Raw genomic sequence first — 12,500 nt, 5'->3', positions numbered from 1 at the left:
CTCTCTTTGGCTTAAAATTCATTGGTATATGAAAATTTACTGAATTATACAAACCCAGTAAAATTCGGAATATTACCAACAAGTCTATATATATATATATATATATATATATATATATATATATATATATATATATATATATATATTTATCAGTGGTGGAAAAACCGGACTAGAGTACTCAATGTGTAGCCAGAGCAGTATATAGGAAATTTATTGCTGTGAGTCCAGAATAAGTTTACATATTGTTTCAGCTAGGGGGAAATCCCCAAAAGAAGAGGAAATATCCGACTAGCTTCGTCAGAATTCATAGACGAAGCTAGCTATTTCCTCTTCTTTTGAGGATTTCCCCCTAGCAGAAACAATATGTAAACTCATTCTGGACTCACAGTAATAAATTTCCTATATATATATATATATATATATATATATATATATATATATATAGACTTGAAAATGGATGACATCATAAACGGTAACTTTATGTCATTCACTTTTTGTGACATCATCAAATGCATACGGTAACAATGTACAAACATACGAACAAGCCTGAGTAGGTTAACGTCATATCAGTTGAGGATACGTCCCCGACACTCAGTCCGACTGAGTCTTGGCCATTTGTGAGTATTGGAGATGACCTTGCATCTGTCGGGTTGAGATGTGGTTCTGGGTAGTCTAGGGAGGTTCACCCTCCACCTCACCAGGTCATTGCTTCTCATTTTTCAGGTCGATTAAGTTTATTGCTTACTCCTGAAGGCGGTCCTACCAGGGAACGCTGATGGGGCTGCCTGAACAATTTTTAAAAAGCCAAAATGCTCCTCCTTTATGAGCGCTGGCTTGACTTTCCCCACCTTACTGGCCTTGTGTCACATCTTTCTATTGAGGGAAAGAAGTAAATACTACAAGCAATATCTTATATAATTTATAAGTTTGCCTGACACAGCCAGAGTAAGTTATGTTCATACCAAGTCAAGGAAACGTCCTTGATAATCAACCTAATAGAGTCTGGTCCATTTTTGAGTAAGAAATGACCTTGCATCGGTCAGGCTGAGGTATGATTTTGGGCAATTCTAGAAGATCCAACCTCCCAAGCTTTACCTTCTCTTTTTAGAAAGAGATTACTTTATTCTAAATCACTTGAGACGCCCCTACCAGAGAATCCCAACGGGGCTGCTAAGGTAATTTTTTGTGAACCTTCTATTGTGTGCTGGCTTTTCAATCCCCACCTTCGACCTTGTGTTACATCTTTCCAAGGTAAGAGGGAAGTAATTTACTACTAGATCAGCTGTGATCGATTGGGTTAGTATTTGTTATATGTATGACTAGTGGGGATGAAGCGGCTTTGCCCGGTTGTAAAATATGCTTAAATATGATATTTTAATTTGTCCAGATGTCGTATATATTATTGTATTGTCGTGATTTCAAAAGTAAAGAAAAAAAAAAGTATTTGGGTGCCATAAGCTAGAATCGAAACCAAAAGCAAAACTGTAGTATTCAAAGCTGGTGACGTTACCACTGTACCAACGTGACACGCATATGAACTGATTAAAAATTAAAAATTAAAAATAAACTAAAACAAATGTACAAAATGTACAACGTTTTTTTTTCGATTTTGACCCTTTTTGACCCTTAAAAACTATTTTAACCGGCTACAGACCCATAAAAGAATGGTCCATAAAAACTCCAATCATTTGACATCCGTAGCGTTGCTCTGCGATTTTTAGTTTCAAAAGAGATAGAGTTTGAATATATGGAGACAGACAGACAGACATATAGCGTTTTATATATTAGATTAAATATCCTTTACCACCCTACCTTCCTCTATCTCTTCCCTATTTCATGTAGTTATTTTCTTTTTACTACAAGTAACCGCTTACCAAGGCTAGGAGGCCACTCAAGGATAAGAATTAATGGATGTCAGGGGAGATAACACTGTGATGATTGGTGATGGTGGAAATTAGATAGGAATTTATTTTTAGAGGACGACTGATCAAAAACTTATTTACGTCGGACTTGGAAGCGACCATGTTATAGTCAACTAAGAAGCAGACCCACAGTATCGTGTTCCACAGTTCTGAAAAAAAAAAAAAAATTCTGTTCATGAAATTTTCATTTAGTTTCAGGCATAGATAGAGAGTAAGGGAATCTGCTGAGAGTTGTTGTAGCTAGACGAGTGCTTGCTGTGAATGCTTTACAAGGGGGAGTGCCATAGAGTTAAGCTCAGTCGAGCACTTGTCTTGAAAATAACGACAAAGCAGAGATAGGCTTGCGAACTTCTCGGTGTGACTTATGGCTAGCCCTGTAGCTCAGCTGCCTTTCCCGGGTTTTCTCTGTTTTATGTGTAACAGGAAACATTAAAATTGAATGCGCAGAAGCTTAAAAAAAAAAAAGAAGGGTATAAAATAATACAAACCTTCTGAAAGATTTTAATGGCTTCCTTCGTGTGACGTGTATTGACCAGAAAGCTTCCATACTGAGCATAAATGTCCCACAGTCGAGGGTTTAACTGCATCGCTTTTTGAAATGTCTTCTCCGCTTCCGAGTTTTTACCTAACTGTAATGAAAGAAAGAAAAAATGTCAAATCTAAATTTTAAAACTACACTATAAAAATACCTGTCCTAGGACGAGTAAAATTAATCTCTCATCCCTGATCAGAATAGTTTTGCACCAGTTTTATATCACTTTTATATCTATTAAAAATAAAAATAGTGATAATAATAATGACTAGCAGAACCTGTGGAAATTCCACGGTAGTTTAAAACACATTATAAATAAAATGAATAAAAATTAAAATAAAACAAATCACGACGAATCTAAAACAATTTTTTAGCAAATTATTTTTAACCTTTTAAAACTAAAAAGAATTGATTTAAAAAATTTAGATTTTTTTTCAATAAAAATTCAACACACGGCACATTGTTTTGTTTTGTTTTGTTTTGTTTCTGAATATTTTTTTAATATAAATTATAAAGAAACGGATGTCAATTCACTTGCACATTTTATAATTTTTTAAAAAAGAAACTATAATAAAAAACTTACAGTCTCTTCTCAACATGACTTCTTTTTTAAATTATAAAATAAAATAGCCAATTTGAAACCTTAAACTATGGTTTACGGTTTCACGCCATGTTTTTCTTTCTTTTTTTTGTTTTTTTTTAACATTTTTGGAGAGGGAATGATTTTAATGATTTTTAACTGATGAAGAGCGACTATAAAGGGAACTAATTTGTTTCTCATTAGTTAATGCTTGCGATGATGATGATTTTTTGTGACACTGGACCTACGGACAAGTAAATTAATATTTAGATACTAAACCTTATGTTTATAAACCTTATTCCAATTTTGATCAAAATCCATTGCATGATTTTCATTCTAGAAAATGTCTCAAATTTAAGACTTAGGCTTAAGGGTTGTTAAGAAGAAATTAAAATTCAGGGAATCTTGCTTAACAGGTGTCTAAAATCATAAGTTTAAGTAGTTTTAGGGTTAGGATGAAGATGAAAAAAATCTCAGATTTAAATTTACAAAGTGCATAAAATCAGTCTATCAAAATTACAGGCATTTTTTTTTTACAAATTAATTTCAAATTTTTTTTAATCCGTACAAACATGGCACGTGACCATTGAAGCATAAGGGGCTATATGTGATAGGAAAGAGGAGCAACCTGGACAGAGAGTTAGGTAGCAAGATGTTCACATTACATTTAAATTTCTGCATGTTGGTTCAGTCAATGAAATAAGAAGCAGATAAGGAATTCCAAAGACAAACAGTTTGATGAAATAAGCTCGTAGAGTCGCAAATCTTCTAGTATCTAGAGCCCTCTACACTGAAGAGTCAGGTAGGTATATTCGTTGAAGGGGTATAAGTGCAATAAGTTTGTCAGAGAACATTTAGTGGAATTATATGTGAAACAAGCACAGGGATGCAACATTGCGGTGATGTATGGAGGTTGGAAAATGCAGATGAGAGTTTTCTAAAATTACTAGAAAATGTAACCTGTTGGGCCATCTATTTAGTTCGGGTTAGATTTTTTTTTTTTTATATATAAATCAAGAATAAATCAGTTTGCAAAGACAGTTAAATAAAAAAAAATGAAATAAAAATCCAAAATTAGTCTTTCTGTTTGCATTAATCCCTTCTTTCTCCTTCTCTTTCTTATTATCCCTCTTTTTTCTTTCTGACTGAGCATTAAATAGTATTAATAGTTGTGGTGATATTTCCTAATATATAATCGACTATTCCAATATTCTGTTTTATAGTTTTTTTTTTGTTTTTTTTTTTTACAGGAGAGTCACCCATTTATCAATAGTATTAATAGTTGTGGTGATATTTCCTATTCTATAATCGACTATTCCAATATTTTTTTTTACAGAAGAGTCACCCATTTATCAAGACCTGAAGCCCACTCGAGGATAAAAGTTAATGAGTGAACGGTGGTCACCAGGACAACAGCATAGTATTCATTAGTGGTGGAAATTTGATTATTTAAAGGGCTGGCTCAATAAAAAAACTTGTTTACATTGAACTTGAAGACGACCATATGGAAAGCAGGTCAGCGGAACAGAGTTCCATAGACAGGTAGTTCTAGAAAAGAAGTTTTGTTCATGGAATTTGCATTTGGATTTAGGCACAGATAGAGAGTGGAGGAAATTATTGATAGTGGTTTTAGCTAGACGAGTCTTTCTTTTTGTGAAAGTTTACCAAGGGGGCATAGATTGAAGCTCATTGTTCATAAACAGAGAAATAGGGAGAGAGAGAGAGAGAGAGAGAGAGAGAGAGAGAGAGAGAGAGAGAGAGAAATAATGAGAAAAAAAAGAGTCACGTTGGTATAATATCAAACAACATAGAGTGAGAGAGAGGGTGAAAGTGGTGAACAGTGATTTTGATGAGTAAAGTGCAAATTATGTTTAATTAGAACAATCAAAATAGATTTTTTTTAAAAACATAGTTCAATAATAAAAAAAACAAACTAAGGAATATTTTAACCTGTATTTTGTGTGATTAAAATATGAGGGTTGTTGCAAAAATAAAGCTTCATTTTTTTCTTCATTTTTTTTTAACTAAAAAAAGTTGAGGAGCTACGAAGACGGAAGTGGTACCATTAAAACAAGCAAACTTTTGTGCTCCAGAATTTATTTTTCTACATAGTCACCATTATTCTCAATGCACTTTTACCAAGAGCTCAATGACACATCTCTGCTTCTGACACATAACAGGTGTTGCTTTCTTAGAGTCTCAAACTGTCACTATCTGCAACAAAGAGATGAAACTTTCAGGTCATGAATGTATAACTTCAGTCATTTTGACAGTACAATTTGCAATCCCCTCTGATTCATTTGGGCAGAATAAAAAATATGCGGCATTACTTTTTTTTTTAGGAAAAAAATCTTAGTGAGACAAAAGTTGATTAACTCATGTTTAGTATAATAATAGATATATCTTTTTTTATAACTGATGCTGTTAGATCAGGTTGTCTGACGATACTGACTTTCTGGCCTAAAATGCACCAAACATTGATGGTATTGTTTTCTTTTTTCTTTTAACATGATTTAGTTTTGCAAAGAAAAAAGAAAAAAAGTAAAAAAAAAAAAAAAAATTCCTCTACAAAACAAAACAACCAAACCAAACACTATGGATAAATATTTGAGGATATAAAAATTTTGAAGCATAAAAACTTTTACCGAGATAACCAGATTCGCCATGAAATAATCCAAAAAGGGCTGATAAATCAAAAACAACCAAACCAACCACTATGAAAAAATATTTGAAAAATGTAAAGAATTTGAAGCATAAAATTCTTTTGCTAAAATGACCGAATTTGGCATTAAATAATCTGGAAAGGGCTGATATGTCATAAAAAAAAAAACAAGTATACCAAACAACCAAACCTTTTTATCATTAAAAAAATCATAAAAGCAATCACTTTTTCCTAAGGTTTTTCAGATCGCTGCAATCTGTAAACGTCACCCTTTTCAGCTATTTCTCATTTTCTCTCAGCTATACATTAAATAGTATTAATACTTGTGGTCATATTTCCTATTTAATCCATAGATGGAATTCTAACAAGTCTTAAGTATTGGTGAATAGAGTTAACTTAATATATTTACTCAGAAAACTCTGGTGTTATGTTGCAATCAGGTTACATTCCATCCAAAGGGCTCTGCCTCACAAACCTCAGCTTATTTCCATAAGCTGGTGATTGTGGGAAAGAAAGTCTATAAAAATTAGTCGGATATGAAGTCAGACATATAAATAAGACAGAATAGACAACTGAATAAATTAAATAAAAGTAATTAAATAAAAGCAATTGATTAATGAAAATTAAATTAATCAAATGAATGAAATAATGAAAAGAAAAATTAAATAAAATAAAATGAGTCAATTGATGGAAATTTATTCAAAAAAAAAAAAAAAAAAAAAAGAAATCAGATAAAAGTAATTAAATGAAATTAAATCAAGAAGATTAAATGACCAACCTTGAAAAACTGATTTGCAATTGAAAGATGAGCGACCACAAAAAGAGGGTCCAATTCTGTGGCTTTCGTGCTGTGGCTGAAGGCTTCGTTAATTCTTCCGGCCATAGAATAGGATTCAGATAACTTAAGATGGACTTCAGCATTACCTGCACATAAAACAAGAAGAAGCAGATGATAATGATGATGATGATGATGATGATAATTGTCATCATCATCGGTTCAACATTTGCTTTTGCATGTTGACATGTGTTGGATGGCTATTATAAATTGACTTCTAAAGTAACCTAGTTCAATTCTATTTTTATATCATTTCTTCCAATATTTTCCTTAAGCTGCCTCTGCTATCTTAACTGTTCTACATCTAATAACCCAAGTTCTGTATACCCCCTTTCTCTCATGCATCACCCCTGTTCAGTCTCGAAAGACAATGGATACCTCCTGTAAGGTTAGCTGCACATGTAATCATGAGGCAAAGGTTGCACAATCTCCAACCACACCTCTCCTGAATAAGCTCTGCTTGAGTCCAGTAGTAAGGACGACTGGAAATAATGTTGAGATAAGCGGAGAGAACATCCAGCACCTGGAATTCTCAAATGGTTACCCATTTTAGTACTGACCAGGCTTAATGTTGCTTAACTTTAATGATGTAACGGAAACCGGTGTGTCAATTCCATCTTTATATCACTTTCTCAAATATTTTCCTTAGGCTGCCCCTGCTATCTCAACTGTTCTACATCTGCTAACTCAAGAACTCATCAGATCTAAGCTTGTTTCCAAGACTCACATTACACATCCATCATAGCATTTTTATATCATTACTCTCCATGCAACGCATGTCCTCAACCCTGTTAGTTTCACTCTTTTTTTTTTATAAATACTATATATTCACGCATGAGAAAGAGGGGATACAGAGAAGAAGAAATGGTGAGAGCCAATCAAATTACAGATACCTTTCTGCACCTTATCAACAACCTTCAAATGGGACAGAGATTCACCAGCCCAAATCTGACAGTGAGAACAGATTTAGTCTTTGAAGTTGCTATTTGTAGATAAATGTGGAGCCCGTTGAACATGTTCCCGGTGTACTTTTTTGGCCCCAATTGAAGTAAATGGTTCTGGTCTTGAGGAAGACCCCCCCCCCTACTTAAACAAGCTTCTGAGACTGACCTTCATTCCTGACCTGAAATGGAACGCTTACTTAAAAGCTTTGACAAGATTACTGGAAAAATGGTAGGACCATTCTACCACTTCAGAAGGTATCTTGCTCCTGAAGTAAACCTCTACCTGTGTACATCTTAAGATGGAGTACCGTTGCCATATCTGGGGAGATATCACCTAGAACACCCTTTCCTGTCTTAACAAAGTACAAAACCAACTTTGAAATCTAGTGGACAATGTTTTTTTCTTCTTTTTTCCCACTACCTCTTTCTCACAAAAGAGACACTGCTAATCCTTCTCTACTCTGTCGTTATTTTCATAGCAGGTACTCGGCTGAGCTTCAATCTATAGTCCACTTTTGTAAAACATTCACAGCAAAAACTCGTCTAGTTACAATCATTGTCACTAGTTTCTTTCCTCCCTCTCTGTGCCTAAAGCTAAACGAAATCTCCATGAACCAAGTTTCTTTCCTAGAAATACTCATCTGCAGAACACAATACACATCTTTCAAGTCCAATGTAAACAAATTCTTTTGGAGCCATCAAATTCTGACCAATTTGGTGCTGTCTTAATGTCCACCTGACAGACTCTTTGACCCTTATCCCCGAATGGCGTTTTAGCCTTGATAAGTAGTGACTCTTTAGTGAAAAGAGAAAGAGAAACATCTTGATATGCAACTCTTTACCCAGGTTGCTTGTTGTAAATCTGGCCCATATCACAATAGCTCTTTACATTTCACTGGCAATATTCCACGCTCGAAAGTAAACAAAAAAAACTATCTGCATTGATGTAGGACAAACTTGATATATATATATTTAATCTGACAGAGTAAAAGTAGCACTCAAACTGCTGTACACACACATAGTGAGATTCCTTATCAGGACTGTACTGTGTCAGTTTCATTTTCAGCTGTCCTTGTAAATAATCAAATTCTGTCACACTTCTTTCCTAGAATCACCCACATGTGGAACACAATACCAAAAGACTGCTTCACAGCTTACTACAACATTGTCATTTTTTTTTTCAAGTCCAATACAAAAAAAAATTCTTATTGATGTAACAGAGCACAGACGCGCATATGCAATTGCATATGAAATGCAAAATGACGTCGCTATAACGAAAAAGACTATAAAAAAGGAGATAGAGCACATTAGACGGACGATCACGTTAGAGACATGGGTAACGTCACAGCCGTAATCAGAAGTCACGAGTGGTGGGAGAATGAGAAAATAAACGTCATTGTTACAAAACAGTGAAGTCGAGTTATTCTTTGTTTTGGTCTCCTTTGTGATGTACGCTGCATACAACATGATGGTCCCGTGTGTAAAAATGTGCAACACCACACTGAACCATCCTTCTAAATAACCAAGGTCTGCCAAACTCAAACCACCATGACCAATCATTACGGTGTCATTTCATCATCCACTGAACACTCATTAACCCTTATCCATGAGTGACTTTTTAGCCTTGATACTCTTTAGTTAAATCAAAGGGACACATCTTGCTATCCAATCATTTACCTAGGCTGCTACTTATAAATCTGGCCCCTATCACAGTATACCTTTACACTTTAGTAGCAATATGCCACACACAACACCCTCATCCTCGAGTAGCCTTTGAGCCTTGATAAATAGTGATTCATTTTTAAACAAAAAAGATAAGGGCATATTCACGATAGAAGACAGAAAAAGAAACGAGTGGAATCATTGCTTACCCGGAAGTAGTTTTAGAAGTGATTCATGTATTTCCGTTTGTTTGTTGATCACGTAATCTTTTTGGTAATCATTCAATTGGTTGGTCTCGTGTTTCACTTGATGGATTTCGGATTGGTACTTTAGTTCTGTTATGGAAAATATACAAAAAAAAAAAAAAAAAAAAATCGGTTTAATAGTTATAGAAACATGTACAATGTTATCTTTCGGAAATTTTTAGATGAGGATTGATAATTTGTATTTTGGATTATTTGGACTACCGTTCTCACCTACGTTGTTATCCTCACAATATTTCATACGACGAAACCTCCGAGTAAGAACCTGTGGTAAAACGGATGTAGATGTTAAATAATAAATAACCAGTTAAAAGTGACAATCTTCTAAAGGTGGAGAGTTAAATTTTCAGTGTGGGGCGATACTAAGAATAAAATCACAAATCATTTAAGACTTTTTTTTTAAAAGACATTTTAAAGTTATATATAAGTTAAGTTTTGTGTCGCACTGACATGGATATTAAAAGCCTACTTTTGTAACATAATCGCGTTAGAATTTGGGGGCGTGGTGTAATCATTATGTCATGGATTCAAACGTATATATATAGGGATTAATATCAGAAGGAGATGGAGGAAAGGACAAGAAGCAAAGATGATAAAAAGGAAGAAAAGAAAAAGAAACCAACGCGTGGCAGTTGATCACTTACGTTCGACTAACATGAGAGTCTGCTCTCTCTCTCTCTCTCTCTCTTTCGCTCTCCCTTTAAAAAATCATAACTTGTAAAAATGGTCGTCGTGTGAATGTGATTTACGAAGAGTGTTTTCTGGTACCGTGTACTGACAGCGAGTTGCTTTTTTGGTTACACGAAATGACAAAATAAATACCTTTTTCCTTCACAAAGAAAATTTGTGTCGAAGTCATCGTTTTCTTTTGTGATCGTGTCTACATATAACATGTTGGGTCCGTTAGAGAAAAATAGACGACTATGTTACTGAAGTTTATTTGGACAATATGACGTTTATTTGAATAAGGTTAAACTTTTTCTATTTAAAAATCATTAAAAATATTTTCTTAATATACTCAGTCATTGATATGGATTTCTTAATATACTCAGTTCATGGTAGATGAACTACTTCATAAAGTTCAACTGATTTGCATATTCCTTTGAAAAACGGAGTTTCATTAATTACATTTTTCATGGTTTCTTATTGGATGATTAATTAATTTTTTAACTATAATGCTCAGTTTTTTATGCATATTTTCTATATTGTGTATAATTGCGTAGCATTAAGGATGAAGATGTTCTAGCATACGCACATGTATATCTCTCTCTCTCTCTCTCTCCTTTTCTCTCTGTCTATGTATATACATATAAACATACATGGCAATTGCTTCGTCTTTACAGACATTAGCCATCCCAATGCACCCCACCAACCTCATCATAGTTTTCAGGTTAATCGTCAGCGACACCCAAACCACGTCTGTGGGCCAAAGATGACTTTTCAGGCCAGCATTTGACTTGCACAGTCTGCCACACATATGGCAGACAAAGTTGTGTATTAATATATATATATATATATATATGCGTTTTATTTTTTTTATTTTTTATTCTGCGTTTCATTTTTTATTTTTTATTTTTTGGAAAACAAAACTCTGTATTCGGCTTTTCACAGAGAATATATATATATATATATATATATATATATATATATATATATATATATATATATATATATATATATATAAGAAATTTATTACTGTGAGTCCAGAATGAGTTTACATATTGTTTCAACTAGAGGAAGATCCCCAAAGAGAGGAAAAATCTAACTAGCATCGTCAGAATTCATAGATGGACTTATGAATTCTGACAATGCTAGTTGGATTTTTCCTCTCTTTGGGGATCTTCCTCTAGTTGAAACAATATGTAAACTCATTCTATATATATATATATATATATATATATATATATATATATATATATATATATATATATATATATATATTTTCTCTGTGAAAAGCCAAATACAGAGTTTTGTTTTCCAGCATGCCACTAAGCTCCCTTTTGTTACACCTCTAAATAGAAGAGTTCAATCTCTTGTAGCCCAGTATAATTCGAGGGAGAGATTGTTATTTGCATTTCAAATTGACTTTCTATTCGTTTCTTTCAGGAAACTGATGCAATATTAAAGAGAAATAGTTTTGACTGATGATAAAAAAAAAAAGCTGGAAATAACTTTCAAGAAGTTATTATCCCCAACTGACCGTTTCACAGGGCTGGCAGTGTTTGAAAGAAAATGGAAACCACTTGCGAATAAAATAAGCCGTGATTAAAATTACGCAAAAAGAGGATTTAGAATAATATCTTGCATATGTGTATGCGGCGAGGAAATTAGTTTGATTTATAATTAAAACCTGCTGTGTTTTGTTGAAAGTCTCTGGGGGTTTCTCTTAAAATCAATTTGCAGCAAGTGAAGTGGAACCAAGTTGCTAACATTTCAAAAAGTCTCCTTTTAAAGTATTTAATTCCCATTTTAATTATTTCACACTCTTCACTTTCCAATATAGCTTGAGTAGGTGTTATTCGTACTCGTCGAAGATACGTCCTTGGCAATCAGTCTGACAGTGGCTTTGTTGCTGTAAGGCTGAAGTGTAAGTTTGTTCAGTTCAAGGAGGTCCAAGCTACCAGGCCTTACCTTCTCTTCAAGAATGCATTTAGTTTATTGCTAATCGGCCATACCAGAAAATGCTGATTAAATTACTCAGGCATGATTGAAAGCCAGAATGCACATCACCGAGTGTGCTAGCTTTTCAAAGCCCCACGTGACCTTATATCTAACTTCAGCATAGGAAACAAATTTTTTTAAATATATATATATGTGTGTGTGTGTGTGTGTGTGTGTGTGTGTGTGTGTGTGTGTGTTTTAATATGTACATAACATTACTAAGGTACTAAGATACTGTGTATAAATATCTAAGCACCGTGTTCTTCATTCAATAACCACTCCTGAAGATGGATGCAGACAGATCCAAAAGTACTAGTGGCATAAACAAATATGGCAGATACATTTGCTCGTTCCTGCCCGAAAAAAAAAAAAAAAAAATGACATACAGAAATTAAAATTAATCAAAACAAAAATATACAGACATAAATTCAGTATATTT

At 33.8% G+C, this 12,500-nt stretch overlaps 1 protein-coding gene across 2 annotated transcripts in view; it reads right to left on the bottom strand.

Moving 5' to 3' along the window:
• Positions 1-12,500, bottom strand: part of LOC145252766 (uncharacterized) — a 380,616-nt gene that overhangs the window by 7,012 nt on the left and 361,104 nt on the right. For both annotated transcript variants that reach the window (XM_080112672.1, XM_080112673.1), the window contains 3 exons: positions 9,347-9,472; positions 6,475-6,620; positions 2,411-2,551 (listed from right to left, as the gene is read on the bottom strand). In XM_080112672.1, coding sequence (XP_079968798.1) covers positions 2,411-2,551; positions 6,475-6,620; positions 9,347-9,472 — 413 coding nt within the window. The remainder of the gene's footprint in view (positions 1-2,410; positions 2,552-6,474; positions 6,621-9,346; positions 9,473-12,500) is intronic.

This window comes from Euprymna scolopes, chromosome 29 (assembly GCF_053919585.1).
Source record: "Euprymna scolopes isolate OS-2025 chromosome 29, ASM5391958v1, whole genome shotgun sequence".
NCBI lineage: Eukaryota > Metazoa > Mollusca > Cephalopoda > Sepiida > Sepiolidae > Euprymna > Euprymna scolopes.
The sequence above is the reverse complement of the archived record's forward strand: the minus strand, read 5'-3'. Positions and strand labels throughout refer to the sequence as shown.